The sequence below is a fragment of the Mya arenaria genome, chromosome 9 (genome assembly GCF_026914265.1).
Source record: "Mya arenaria isolate MELC-2E11 chromosome 9, ASM2691426v1".
Classification (NCBI taxonomy): Eukaryota; Metazoa; Mollusca; class Bivalvia; order Myida; family Myidae; genus Mya; species Mya arenaria.
This window is the reverse complement of record NC_069130.1, coordinates 5,269,476-5,285,220: the sequence shown is the minus strand read 5'-3', so window position 1 is coordinate 5,285,220 and position 15,745 is coordinate 5,269,476. Positions and strand designations below refer to the sequence as shown.

Here is a 15,745-nt window from a genome sequence, read left to right as displayed (position 1 = left end):
GTAGTGGTTCTTTCATGATTCATAAAACAATTGCAACCACAAACCTGCAAAATCAAGCTGATTTAAGACATTTTATCAGAAAAGCCTTGGCCCCATTCCAAAAAATGTTCGAGGAAAAAAACATTATAGAGAACAAATGTATCAAACTGTTTATGAAAACGGATGACTGACAACAGAAATTGAATCATTATGATGTAGGTATGACTTTTAAATGAATCAGAGATGCAGCTCACTGTAGATTTACATCAAGAATCTTCTCTTACAAATCCTCTAATGATTCTACAAAAGTAATGTTACAGTACAGAACAGAGGCGTAGCTAGCCCTCTATTCATGTGGATTCATGATTGTGCTCGCAGGGTTCAGGGCATGCCCCCTCGGAAAATATTTAGGTTTTTTTTGCTTTATTTAGTACAGGAAAATGGACAGTTTTAAGATAATGTAGTCAAGTATGCATATTGCAACTTTGGCTGATTTTTTTTTGTCAGAACCATGTGGATTCAGTCGCATACTCGTGCGCGCCTGCAGAATCACACTATGGTCAGAAAAGATGTGAGATATCCAGACTGGTAAGCTCATCTCACAGAGTACCTGATTTGCAAGCAGGGTTGGATACCCAGACTGGCTGGTTGTTTTTACTGAATCTGTGACATTTTAGAAACATGTCCAATATGATTTTTTATAGACTATTTGTTTCGTACTTGCATGATATTATGGCTAAAGCACTGTTTAAAAGCATGAGGAAAATTATAAATATAGAAAAGTTCTGTCTTCATGAGGGTTTTTCTAAATATCTTACAACCAATAAATCATTGTCACACAAATCCATGTGCAAGCTTGGGTTCTCAAACATTGTGGAGCACAAGATAAGATGCAAAAAATGCTTAAATACACAATTTATTTTTTACCAGTACATATTAAAACGTCCTTCTTTATTGCTTACGGTATTAATTGATTAAATTTTCAAGATTCAAGTGTGAAGGGTAAACTTTTGATATTATATTCAGTTTTATGGAGAGAGGTCACTGCATAGGAAGATGTCATTTTTGCAACCTGTTTTATGGCTACCTTAGAAATTAATTTATTATTACTCAAACAAGACTTTATTTCTTTGGATAATTGCTGTTTTAATTGGTCAATATTCTCTGCATGTCAATGAAAACTCCCTAAATTAACAACAGAGCATAACAAACTCTTTGGATAACAAATCTGGGGGTAAAATAATCTTCCACACAAAATCTTATCTGGTGATCTGCTTTGATATTAATGTATACATGACCATGTATATATTTCTAAATCCTCCTATCTATGATAACCAACTAGAGATTGCTTTTTTGAAAAAGCGCTTGTCTCCCCTATTGTGTGGTCGTAGCTGAGAAAAAATAAATGATGGACATGAAATTTGTAACTTTGGACTGGAGACAAACCAACAGTGAAGTTTGGTTTATTCGATTATATTAAATAGTGAAGAGAAGAAAGTGTTGTTGATTAATCATGGAAAATGTAAACAAAGTTTGCATTGTATGAAGTTCCTGGGCGCAAGCGTTATTCAATTATTGATCGGAAACCATTTTTCAGCTCACAGTCATCGTGACCATGACCTTTTACCTACTGATCACAACATCAATAGGGATCATCTACATAACCAACTTGCATACCAAGTATTAAGTTCTTGGGTGCAAGTGTTCTTTAGTTACTGAGCGGTAACCATTTCTTCAACTCAAGGTCATGGCAACCTTGACCTTTGACCTACTGATCTCAAAATCAATAGGGGTCATCTACTAGTCATGACCGACTAGCGTACCAAGAATGAAGTTCCTGGGTACAAGCGTTCTTAAGTTATTGAGCAGAAACCATTTTTAAGCTTAAGGTCACCGCCAACGTATCATTTTTTACCTGAAGGTAACCTTGACCTTTGACCTTTTGATCTGAAAATCAATAGGGGTCATCTTCTAGTCATGAACAACTAGCTTACCAAGTATGAAGTTCCTGAAACCAAAGGATCTTTAGTTATTGAGCGGAAACTTTTTCTTCACTTCAAGGTCATGGCAACCTTGACCTTTGACCTAGTGATCTCAAAATCAATATGGGTCATCTTCTAGTCATGACCAACTAGCATACCAAGTATGAAATTCCTGGTTGCAAGCGTTCTCTAGTTATTGAGCGGAAACAGTTTCTTCACCTCAAGGTCACGGTGACCTTGACCATTGACCTACTGATCTCAAAATCAATAGGAGTCATCTACTAGTCATGAACAACTATGAAGTTCATGGGTACAAGCTTTCTTTAGTTATTGAGCAGAAACCATTTTTAAGCTTAAGGTCACTGCCAACATAACATTTTTTACCTGAAGGTAACCTTGACCTTTGACCTTTTGATCTCAAAATCAATAGGAGTCATCTAATAGTCATGAACAACTAGCATACCAAGTATGAAGTTCCTGGACCCAAAGGATCTTTAGTTATTGAGTGGAAACCGTTTCTTCACCTCAAGGTCACGTTGACCCTGATCTTTGACCTAGTGACCCCAAATTCAATAGGGGTCATCTACTAGTCATGACCAACTAGCATACCAAGTATGAAGTTCCTGGGTCTAAGAGTTCTATAGTTATTGGGCGGAAACGAAGTGTGACGTACTGACTGACTGACTGACAGACTGATGGACTGACTGACGGACAGGGCAAAAACAATATGTCTCCCCATGAATGGGGGAGACATAAAGATATTACACGCAAATGATTTTTACATGGAAGGTCACCACGACCTTGACTATTGACCTTGTTACCCCCAAAACAATTGGGATCATCTAGACATCATGACCAACCTCACTTCAAAGTTTGGTGAACCTAGATCAAAGCATTCTCCTGATATTGCACGGAAATATTTTTCTACATTAGAGGTCACAGCGACGTTGACCTTTGACCTTGTGACCCCCCAAAATATAGGAGTTTTCTAAACCTCATGATCAACCTCCCTACCAAGTTTGGTGAACCTAGGTCAAACCATTCTCAAGATATTGAGCGGAAATGTTTTTTTACATTGGGGGTCGCCGCGACCTTGACCTTTGACCTAGTGACCCCAAAAACAATAGGGATCTTCTACACCTCATGACCAACCTCCCTACCAAGTTTGGTGAACCTAGGTCAAACCGTTCTCAAGATTTTGAGCAGAAATGTTTTTTATATTGGGGTCGCCGCGACCTTGACCTTTGACCTAGTGACCCCAAAAACAATAGGGATCCTCTACACCTCACGACCAACCTCCCTACCAAGTTTGGTGATCCTAGGTCATCCGGTTTTCCAGTTATCGATCGGAAACGAAGTGTGACGTACGGACGGACTGACGGACTACCGGACTGACGGACAGGGCAAAAACAATATGTCTCCCCCAGAGAGGGGGAGACATAATGAAATCACCTGTTTCCAATAGAGTCCTTTAGTTGTTATTGAAGAGATGCAGGGCAGAGCAGAAGAAACAGTTAGCAGTTCTTGAGTCTAGGTGGTATGCCATACATGGGATAGAACTTTCATGGGTTCAACTCGTACTCTGTAGTGAGTACTACGGTTTTCCTAGGACTACCCTCTTAAGTCGAGTGCAAGGGTATGAAGCAAATGGTTCAATTAGGTCCAAAGTCGTATGGAAGAGACACTTGTCAGAGCAGGTATGCCATACAAGAGGTTCATTGGTTCAACTTGTACTCAATAGTGAGTACTCCAGTTTTCCTAGAACTACCCCCTTAAGTTGAGTGCCCCAGGGTAAGGAGCAAAAGGTTCTGTTTTTTATTCAACTTTTATATCGCTGCAGCAAGAGGTTTAACATGCAACTTCCCCCACCAGTGGTAGATGCTCTACCACTACTTTAAAAGTTATAATGTCTATGCCATCCGTGTGATTAACAATAATTCCTTGAAAATTGAAATAATTGTAGTGTCTCCAGTAGGTCAGCTAACAGGTCTTATTTATTACTTTATTACTTCTTTCTCTGATCTGTATGTTGATGCAACAAAATCAGAATTCAAAAAAGGTGATGATTATAATTATTAACCACTAGCAGATCCAGGGGGTGCACCTGCCCCCCCCCCAAACCCCTTCCAAAACTTTGAACCAAATCAATATCGGTTCTGAGGGTGAGGCGCAAGTCAAAAGGTAATGCCCCAACTTACGTAAATCCAGGGCCGCCCCTGTTAACTTTAGTATGAATGTGTGTAGGTTAGCGACCCTGTCTCTTAGCTGCAATAATGAGCGATCAGGGATACTTTTTTATTATTTTGACATTTCTTATGTCTCAAATCTGCCATAGTAGAAGAAATCGTCAAAAGACTCTGTCCCTATGTATCTGTTCGCAGGGGTGCCGGACTTTTCAACCCCAAGAGTTTGCAACCACTTCTCAAAACAAATGTTAGCAGTAGTGCAGTTCTGTGGTCATGAGTGCAAGTCACACATCACACTTTCCTCCATAAGCACAGTGTAGGGCTGGTTTAAATACAGCATTGAATTTGGTTGTGGATGCTTTCTGGTGAGTTAATCACTAATGCACCAGTCAATTGTAACCACGGCCCCCCCAGGTCCGGGGGTCTACCGGGGATGGTCGGGGAAATGGGCCGTGTTTTTACCTTTCAGGTGGCCCTGCAGTGCCGGATGAATGCGGTGGCTTTGTCTTCGCTTTAAATATAGCGGGGAATGGGCCTTACCTAGGGTCCCTGAGGTGTGGGTGCATGGGCATTTGGCAGGGATTTTTACATTTGTTCGTCCCCGCAGGTGGAGATTTTAGCCGGGGTCGGCTGGACCGAAAATCAAAATCCCCGCTAATCCCCGGACCTGTGGGCCGTGGTTACAACTGGACTGGTGCAGAACACAGGTGCAGAACATATGTACATTTACACTACAGTAGTCACTAAGTCAGTTAATTGTTATTTTATATTAATTAACAGATTAAAAATAAGTCATTCTTACACAAACATAAACCTGTATTTCAAACTACAAGGCACGCAAATTATTATTTGAAATGTATCATATATAATTTTAAACATTTGAACTTACCGGCTTTCTTTCCACTTCAAAAACGACACACTGACCTCAATTTTGGCAAACCATAATCATCACTATGTATCACATGACACCCTTATTAAGCATCCAATCAAAAGTCGTTGTACCATGGTCACATGTTTTTACAAACAGCAGACTACAGCAGTCACGTGATCCAGGGATTTTCCAACTAAACCAGGAAATGAGTTATCTCTCAGCCTAATTTACAATTTCCACAGCACGTTGCGCATGAAAGTCAGTGGTTTTAGTTAATAACTAGATTCATCTTATTTTATCAACAACTAGAAGCAAAAATGGCTACCGATGAGCTTGCAAAAAAACTGGAGAGACGCTGCAACTTAAATGAAGGGGCGGAAGATGGTTCACTTTCTCCACAAAGCACAGTGTTCAACCCATACACTGAGTTTAAGGAGTTCAGCAGAAAACAAATTCAGGACTTTCAGAAGACATTTAACAAGTATGTAAATGGTTTATTGTTTATATTTTAGTTAATTGGAAATAAAGTTATATCTTGGCTTAATTTACTGACAGTACAGTATCAAGGGAATGACCAAAGTGAATAACTGGTTAAGTGAAATTGTAATCCTAATTATATTAAATTCAAATTACTGTTAATACAACATTTAACATTTTGAACATACCAGGTTATTTTTAACAGTATTGAAATTATTGTCTTCGGCAAGTGATTGACAATCCGGACATCTTTATTACCAATTGATCACCACCTTTACATGTATGACTAATTTGCTTGTTGACAGATATGACACAGGGAAGGATAAGTTTATTGACTTTGAAGAGCTAAAACACATGATGGAAAAGCTCGGAGTCCCGCAGACTCACCTGTCACTCAAGGCCATGATTAGACAGGTCGATGAGGATAACGATGGCAAAATCAGCTTCAGAGAGGTATAAAGCATCAGTGTATATAAGATCAATAATTTATTGCCGTTTTGGGCATAATTAAGCAACACCATGCATACTGATAGTAAACAGCTTCAGAGAAACCCCTCAGCATAAGGACTCATTTTCTGATCAAGATCTGGGATTAATATCTTGACTCCCAGTCTAGATCCAACATATCAGTCATCTTCCTCTTGTTGTAGAAGGAAGTGTCTGCAATTCTTTGTAGCTTCCTGAATGGTACATGAGCATAAAAATGGACTTATTGACAAGTTTTTGTTCCTGGTCGACATATTTCCCCCTTTTGTTTCAGGGTAATGTATACTGCCTGGTACTCAGAGATTTAAAATTGTTAATTTGCCAAACCAGACTTTTATTGTATGAAGAAACATAATACAGCGCTTGTTCATACTTTGAGGAATTTCAGTAAAGAAAAGAGAAAAAACAGTGGTCTTGCAAATTTGTATCATAATGTGTCGGAAGTTGTTAATAAACTAATGACTTAATAAATAAACTACCAACTTCATAATTAATTAGTTCTTGATTAAACAGTTACTATGATAATTTCAGTTCCTACTGATCTTCCGAAAGGCAGCTGCCGGCGAGCTTGCAGAAGACAGCGGGTTGGCAGAGTTGTATCATAATGTTTCAGAAATTGATGTTGATGAGGTCGGAGTGAAAGGAGCGAAAAACTTCTTCACGGCTAAGGCAAGCTTTTTTGTTTACATATTGTAGTGTTGTTATTTATTTCTGGTATTTTCAGAATCATTGTTTATAATGTGTTCATGAAAATGGAATGCTGCTTGAGGTTTGGACAATGTTGCAAATGTCATTGCTGTTGATAAGGGTTTGAGCTAAAAAGTTCAGTTATGGCAGGGTGCTGCAATGTGTACTTCTTTGGTAGTACCATTCTTTTCCATGGAAACCAGCAAGTACATCTTTCTGCCTTTATAGATTTAGATACATATGGTAATCATGTTTTTATATTAAATTACTTCAAAATCATGATGTTCCAAGTTCTTCGCGGCCCTTGACAAAAAAGTGCCCTCTCTTGGACCCCTCTCTCTGTTCTGCAGCATCCTGCCTTTTTTAAAACCTGGCTTAAACCCTATGTAATTGAATATACACAATCGGACGAGCTGTGACTGCTACTTTCATACATCGTCTTCAGATATTCTTGTATTTTTGCTTTTAAGGACAATTCTTCCTGTCTTTTACAGTGTTACTATGTATAAGATATTGTTGAGCCTTAAATCTTAAATAATCATTTTCGGAATTTTGTTTATTGAAAGGATAATGGAGCAAATTACTTCTTCGGTTTCAATGTTCCTAGAGTTTGTTTCTACTGTCTCCACAAATTAATTACTGTAAAATCATGCTTTCCCTTTTCACACCAGATTGAGCAGCAATCTGCATCAACCAAGTTTGAGGCTGAGATTAGGGAAGAACAGGAGGAGCGTAAAAAAGAAGCAGAGGAGAAGAAAGTGCGGAGAGCTGAATTTAAAAACAAGGCAACCTACTTCAAAGAACAGGCCGATGCCCAGAAATCATAGCTGTGTAGTGCCGTTTAATCTGTTTATGATGTGAGGTGTCAAGAGTCAAAGTGAGGTTATTTGATCAATGTTCTTTTGAGATTGACTGTGTAAAAGTTCACTACCTTTATTTCTTACCATGTGGTTAAAAGATTCATTCATTTTCATCTATATGAGATTCAACTTGTTACATTATAACATGGATTGTTTATCCGTTTTAACCACCTTTTTACATTTCGAAATGTACTTTTAAAAAGCGTATACCTTCGTTACATTCACCGTTTTAACATGATTTAAATCATGGACCTAATATTGTAGCCCAACTATTTATAAACCTTATATTGTGTTTAAGTTATTTATATTTTAAGTTCACAATTTTAACATTGGTCGAAGATATTGTAAGTCACTTTAGTCTGTGTACTTGCCATCGGTAGCTCTTGTCCGAAAAATAACATTATAAATACGTTGAATTGTTTAAACAAAAATTGTGCCAGTGTGTTAATGATCAAAACTAAAATCTTGTTAGAATTTTTGTTATTATGTAATAGTTTACTTTGTTCCTGATTTCATTTTCTTAAATTGTTTTGTTGTTTATACTTCATGGAAATATATGGATCTTACATTTTTGTGTCATAACAAACTAATCCCTTTCTCAGGATACCATGTATGTTGTATAATCCAGAAAAAAGTTTTTTAGGGTCTGTACATAATTGTTTTTACACATTTTAAGTCATTTCCTTACTTAATTGACTGTTTTAATTCAATTCTTTATTGATATGATTTTATACTTAATAATTTCTGAAATACATAATTTTTTTTTATATATTATTTTTTATCAACTTATGAAAAACACATACTTAAATGTTAAAAATCTGACTTAAGATCGTTTATGAATACAGGCCCTGGCTTTCTTTACTTTTATTATTGTCAGCACTTAGTAACTCTGTCCTAACAGCTTTTTAAAGAAATGGTGCATTACACTGTAACACTCGTTATGAGGAGATTTTCCAATGCTGATATGTACAGCCTAAATTTGTATTTCACATCTATAACTATCTCTCGTGTACATTTTATTGTGACTTGTAAGGGCAATTCGTTTACAAATTGTTAATAGAAAATGTACTGTTTTTCTTCCTAGAAATCTCATACTTATCATTCTTAAATGAAAAGTTGTTTATAATTTATTGCTTGATTTACTGTCACTGACTTATCTCACCTTTTATGATATTAATACCTTTTTCTAAATATTTCTTTATTTTAAACTTTTATTTTATTTCTGTTATTTCTGTATCCGCCATCTCCATTCATCTACTTCACGTTTTCCTATCCCATTTTAAACAATGGTTCTGACTAGTAAATGATGCTGTGTACTTCATAGCCTTACATTTCAGTTTGAATGCCATTTTACTGTTGTTGAACATGTATTAATTTGTGCATACATGTTCATGTAAATGTAAGCAGAAAATGAACATTATTTAAGCCATGCTCAAGAATTCAGTTGTATGAAGAAGTCTTGCATTTAAAGGGGGGAGACTGCTCTTTCAGTGGTAAATGTTGTAGTATAAGAAACTTGAAAACTATGAATGTATTCAGTTATTTTGTTGTTTTATCGTAAAGGGACTCCCTCATGGTTTTAATGTTGGCAACAAGGTTGTTGTTTTTAACTTTGATGATATTGACCTGCTTTATGTACTTTTATGGGCCAACACCAAACAGCCACTGACAGATACAATGTACTCATTTGAACAGACTTTTTTTAATTCCTAGCCTAAACGCTTTCAATTGAAACATATTACTAGTGCTTTTGACCCATTTAAAAAAAAATAATAGAATTTAAAGCTCAAATTTAAGCTTATGATTATATTTTATCATTGCTACAACAACGATACTCACAAAATTATTTTGTTTGATGTTGGACCCTGTAAAATGTGAACTTGTTCCTTTAAAAGCATGCTCAATTTGTCAAGACAGACTCGGATAACAGTCAATGATTGTTTGAATGAATTCAGCATTGGCATTGGTGCACAGAAGTTTTGTTACTAGAACAGTATATGCATGCTATATTGGTGGTTGGAAAGTGCTGAAGTGCTAGTATTTTTTATGTGAAGACACTTAAATTCAGTTTATTTTTCATGTATCGGTACTCAATGTATAGGGCCTAACTTTTTATTGCGCATTTCAAAAACAACTTCTTGCTCAGAATTTACATCTTTTTTAGCAGACCTTTTTTCCAGTTATTTAGGTGATAGTTTTCTGATAATTTCTATAATATATTTATAAATGTATCTCTCATATCAGATCTGAAGCATACAATTTTAGCAAAATATTTTAAATTGTATTTATGTTGTTGTTTTTAGCAAAACTGTTTGTGGTTATGGTTTTGTCTGTTTCTGGTCGGTATTTTGGTGCTAAGAATGAAATGTCCACAGTAAATTAAAAAAAATATGCAACCAACTCTATTGGGGGAGATTTTTGTGAAGTTAATATAACTGTACTATCTTGTTAAGTTGCAATTCATTATTATAATTTGGGGTTCTATTCGATTTTATTTAGCTGTTGAATTTCATTAAACTGTTAAATTTCTTTTAGCTGTTAGTTTTCGTTTTGCTGTTAAATTTATCATTTTTCCCCCATGTAATGTATACCTATGTTAGTTATGTTTAGATTCTTATATTTTTGTTGTATTCTTTACTAACTGGTGCTAGTCAATTGTTAATAACAAGGTTTGTTTTCACTTGCCATAATAATACATGGAGAACTATCTAAATTCAGTCATTATTTTCCTGCTATGTTTGTTGTAATTGGACATGTTGTTATATTTTTTTAAATTTTGCCTACATTTTTTGTGGTCTGACTTTTTCATACCCACCCCTCTAAAAAAGTAACCAGGATTTTTTTTCTCGAAAAATCTTAAACCTTACAAGCTTAAGTTGAATTCATTCTGGTCGATTACTTTAATAGTAATACTTGATTGAACAAAATGAAAAATATCTCATTGTGATCAACATAAGATATTTTCTTTTAAAACCTCAGAACTCCAAAAAGGGAGCTCCATAAGAAGCAGTTATAAAGAATGAGTGCTCCATTACAAGCACATATAGGATGTAAGGAAACAAATGCTACACAAATTATACCAACATTTAGCTTGATCATTTTATAAAGGACTTAAGATTGTATGAGAAACTAGGCCCGAGACTTCAATTTCAATCATTAATTGAGGCGGAAAATAATAATGAATTATACACATTGTTATATACTCCAATCCATTGACTTTAAAACTTTAGACATCAAACCTCAAACAACCAATAAGGAGTGGCTGCAGAACATTTGGTATTTAGCAGTTTTGTTGTTTTTTTTAATAAAAGAAGTCAGGGTATTTTGATAGCATTGATGTTGTTAGCAGTTGCTTCAAAGTGCAAAAACTTTAACCTTGGACAATACTCAGAAACTGTTTGAATATATTTCAATGAAACTTAGTACATTTGTTGCCAGATACAATACGCACATGTTGAGGATGGCCCATAATTCTGGCTTTTATAATAATGAGTTGTGCACCTTGTTAGACTGAAAAACCAGCAACTGGCAAGCATTAACATTAATTTTATGGTCCTCAGCATTCTAGGTTTAGTTATAAGGCCTTATGTATAACCTGCTAAATACAATTATAATTGTAAAAGGCTTCTGTTCTTTGTTAAGATTAATATTGAATGGACAAAGTGGAGATCAGCATCGTTTAGTCAATCGGTTTTGATGTAGTATTGTTATATGATGAATTTCATGATAATTATAATTTTACCTTAAATCTTTCATTTCGTGATTCAGGGTGTGATCTGGTGTGTATATACTTGGTAAATTACTTGAGAAGAATCAAATACACATGATAATACATTTGTGTAGCATATATAAACTATATTGTTGAGTCTTAAATTTTTTAAAGAGGGTAATTTTTCTTTATTGGAATGCAATTGTATAAAAATGTCATGTCATCCACTTCATTATCATTATGTTATCCCTAATAGATTCTTACCCTGTATGCTGACAACATTTGTACAATAGACTATATTAGAATTCAGTTTAGTACACGGTCTGACCTATATTTATGTTTAAACATGAATATCAATGATGCCTGTATGTTTTAAGTTTATAACCTTCACACACAAGAGTAGAGCAGCGAGCACTGTATACACATATATTTTGTCTAAGATTCAAATGCACAGTGATATCTTGTTACAGCTATACATCTGATGTGGAAATTACTTTTAATGTGGCCATCTTACCAGCAATCTTAGCGTATGATCACTTTTTTTGAATCAATATTTTTGTGGAATAATCTTTTTCCAGAGTTAAAGTTTAATTTATCAGTTCAAATAGTTAATAACTTTTTGCATTTAAAACATTCAATTCAATTTAAATGTTCAAAAAACTTTGACATAATATTTAAGTTAAAATTATTTTTCTTGATTTTATCACACGCAGGTTGTTGAGATGGCCCCCAAATTCCAGATACAGATATTTAGTGTTTTTAATCATTAGTGTATTTGCTAGTCCCTTATAGAAGGCTTTAGCTGTACGTGCTAGTCCCTGTTAGAAAGCTTTAGGTGTGCATCAATGTTGCATCTAATCAGCATTACGCATATTAAACTGACCCTAGTTGCCTATTCTCATCTCATCAATGTTGTTGCTGTTAATTCCTGTTGCCCAGTTTGGCCATTTAATAAATAAGTTTTGTATCATTAACTGTTGTCTTGTGTTATCTTCAAACCCAACATCAGTGGCTATTACTGCAAGGGAAGCATCCAAATTTCAGGCTTACATGCAATGTGTTACATGGATAGTATTGGGGCATTTTAAATGCAGACATACATATGAAATAAAGTTAACCATATATGTAGAGAGAGCCCTTTGTATTAATATTAATGATATACGAGGGCTGTATGATAAGATCGCGGACGACGTTTATTCAAGGTAAAAACAACTGAATATCGTTATGAAATTTATATGGGCATGATTATCAACATCAATAAAATATAATACAGAAAACAAATTAAAGTTACATCAAATGGTTTACAAATAACAATGGAATTAATACAGTACATAAACGACACCCGGAGCGCGACGTCGAAAAAAAAAACATCTTGATGTCAAAAAGTACATAAACGTGTGTTACTTTTCTACATAGTCACCATTTAGTTGCATGGATTTTCTGTGGCGTGAGATCCATTTGTCATATGTTTCCATGTACCAGTCTTCTGGAAATGACCCAACAATTCTCTGCGCTTCAATTTTAAGTTTGTCGACATTGTCAAAGTGCTGTCCCCTCAGTTGCCGTTTAACTTCTGGGGATACCTGGAAATCCATCAGGGCAAGGTCAGGACTGTAAAGAAGATGCACCAAGGTCTCAAACTCCAGGAGACTGATTTCCAGCAGGGTTGAGTTAGCCTTGTGGGCGGGGGCGTTGTCCTGGTGTAGGAGATATGAAGAGCCCCTAGAATGAATGTTTACCATATGTAGAGCCCTTGGTATGAATGTTTACCATATGTAGAGCCCTTGGTATTAATGTTTACCATATGTAGAGCCCTTGATATCAATGTTTACCATATGTAGAGCCCCTAGAATGAATGTTTACCATATGAAGAGCCCCTAGAATGAATGTTTACCATATGTAGATCCCTTGATATCAATGTTTACCACATGTAAAGCATCTGGTATAAATGTTTACCACATGTAGAGCCTCTGGTATGAAAGTTTACCATAAAAAGAGCTCCAGGTATTAATGTTAACCATACAAAGAGCCCATGGTATGAATGTTTACCATATGTATCCTCTTTTATGAATGTTTACCATATGTAGAGGCCCTAGAATAAATGTTTACCATATGTAGAACCCCTGGTATTAATGTTTACCTATGTAGAGCCCTTGGTTTGCATGTTTAACATATATAAAGCCTCTGGTATGAATGTTTACCATATGTAGAGCACCTAGAATAAATGTTTACCATATGTAGAGCCCCTGGTATTAATGTTTACCATATGTAGAGCACTTGATATCAATGTTTACCATATGAAGAGCCCCTGGAATGAATGTTTACCATATGAAGAGCCCCTATAATGAATGTTTACCATATGTAGAGCCCCTAGAATGAATGTTTACCATATGAAGAGCCCCTAGAATGAATGTTTACCATATGTAGAGCCCTTGGTATTGAATGTTTACCATATGTAGGGCCCTTGGTATGAATGTTTACCATATGTAGAGCCCTTGGTATTAATGTTTACCATATGTAGAGCCCTTGATATCAATGTTTACCATATATGGAGCCCCTAGAATGAATGTTTACCACATGTATAGCCCCTAGAATGATTGTTTACCATATGTAGAGCCCCTAGAATGAATGTTTACCATATGTACAGCCCCTAGAATGATTGTTTACCACATGTAGAGTCCTTGATTTCAATGTTTACCATATGTAGAGCCCCTAGAATGAATGTTTACCACATGTAGAGTCCTTGATATCAATGTTTACCATATATGGAGCCCCTAGAATGATTGTTTACCATATGTAGAGCCCCTAGAATGAATGTTTACCATATGTACAGCCCCTAGAATGAATGCTTACCACATGTAGACTCCTTGATATCAATGTTTACCATATGTAGAGCCCCTAGAATGAATGTTTACCATATGTAGATCTCTTGATATCAATGTTTACCATATGTAGAGCCCCTGGTATGAATGTTTACCATATGTAGACCCCTTGGTATTAATGTTTACCACATGTAGAGCCCATATAATGAATATAACTATATGTAGAGCCCCTGGTATAAATGTTACCATATGTAGAGCCCCTGGTATGAATGTTACCATATGCAGAGCCCCCTGATATAAATGTTACCATATGTAGAGCCCTTGGTATGAATGTTTACCATATGTAGAGCCCTTGGTATTAATGTATACCATATGTAGATCTCTTGATATCAATGTTTACCATATGTACAGCCCCTAGAATGATTGTTTACCACATGTAGAGTCCTTGATATCAATGTTTACCATATGTAGATCTCTTGATATCAATGTTTACCATATGTAGATCTCTTGATATCAATGTTTACCATATGTAGATCTCTTGATATCAATGTTTACCATATGTAGATCTCTTGATATCAATGTTTACCATATGTAGAGCCCCTAGAATGAATGTTTACCACATGTATAGCCCCTAGAATGATTGTTTACCACATGTAGAGTCCTTGATATCAATGTTTACCATATGTAGATCTCTTGATATCAATGTTTACCATATGTAGATCTCTTGATATCAATGTTTACCACATGTAGAGTCCTTGATATCAATGTTTATCATATGTAGATCTCTTGATATCAATGTTTACCATATGTAGAGCCCCTAGAATGAATGTTTACAACATGTATAGCCCCTAGAATGATTGTTTACCACATGTATAGCCCCTAGAATGAATGTTTACCATATATAGAGCCCCTAGAATGAATGTTTACCACATGTACAGCCCCTAGAATGATTGTTTACCATATGTCTAGCCCCTAGAATGATTGTTTACCACATGTAGAGCCACTAGAATGAATGTTTACCATATATAGAGCCCCTAGAATGAATGTTTACCACATGTAGAGCCCCTAGAATGATTGTTTACCACATGTAGAGTCCTTGATATCAATGTTTACCATATGTAGAGCCCCTAGAATGATTGTTTACCATATGTAGAGCCCCTAGAATGAATGTTTACAACATGTATAGCCCCTAGAATGATTGTTTACCACATGTATAGCCACTAGAATGAATGTTTACCATATATAGAGCCCCTAGAATGAATGTTTACCACATGTACAGCCCCTAGAATGATTGTTTACCATATGTATAGCCCCTAGAATGATTGTTTACCACATGTAGAGCCCCTAGAATGAATGTTTACCATATATAGAGCCCCTAGAATGAATGTTTACCACATGTAGAGCCCCTAGAATGATTGTTTACCACATGTAGAGTCCTTGATATCAATGTTTACCATATGTAGAGCCCCTAGAATGATTGTTTACCATATGTAGAGCCACTAGAATGATTGTTTACCACATGTAGAGTCCTTGATATCAATGTTTACCATATGTAGAGCCCCTGGTATGAATGGTTACCATATGTAGAGCCCCTAGTATGAATGGTTACCATATGTAGAGTACCTAGAATGAATGTTTACCATATGTAGAGCCCCTAGTATGAATGGTTACCATATGTAGAGTACC

General features: G+C 35.7%; 2 protein-coding genes across 2 annotated transcripts in view; one reads left to right on the top strand and one right to left on the bottom strand.

The window, feature by feature from the left end:
• The window catches only part of LOC128245642 (uncharacterized), a 38,343-nt gene extending 33,247 nt beyond the window's left edge, over positions 1-5,096 (bottom strand). Inside the window, exon 1 of the mRNA XM_052963849.1 lies at positions 5,037-5,096. The gene's annotated coding sequence lies outside the window, so the exon portion shown is untranslated. The remainder of the gene's footprint in view (positions 1-5,036) is intronic.
• Positions 5,097-5,181: 85 nt separating this feature from the next.
• On the top strand, positions 5,182-12,211 carry LOC128245641 (EF-hand domain-containing protein D2-like). The gene is made up of 4 exons (XM_052963845.1): positions 5,182-5,499; positions 5,801-5,948; positions 6,513-6,650; positions 7,340-12,211. The coding sequence occupies exons 1-4, from the start codon at positions 5,336-5,338 to the stop codon at positions 7,493-7,495; spliced, it is 606 nt and encodes a 201-aa protein (XP_052819805.1). The 5' UTR covers positions 5,182-5,335; the 3' UTR covers positions 7,496-12,211.
• The last annotated feature ends 3,534 nt before the right edge of the window (positions 12,212-15,745 follow it).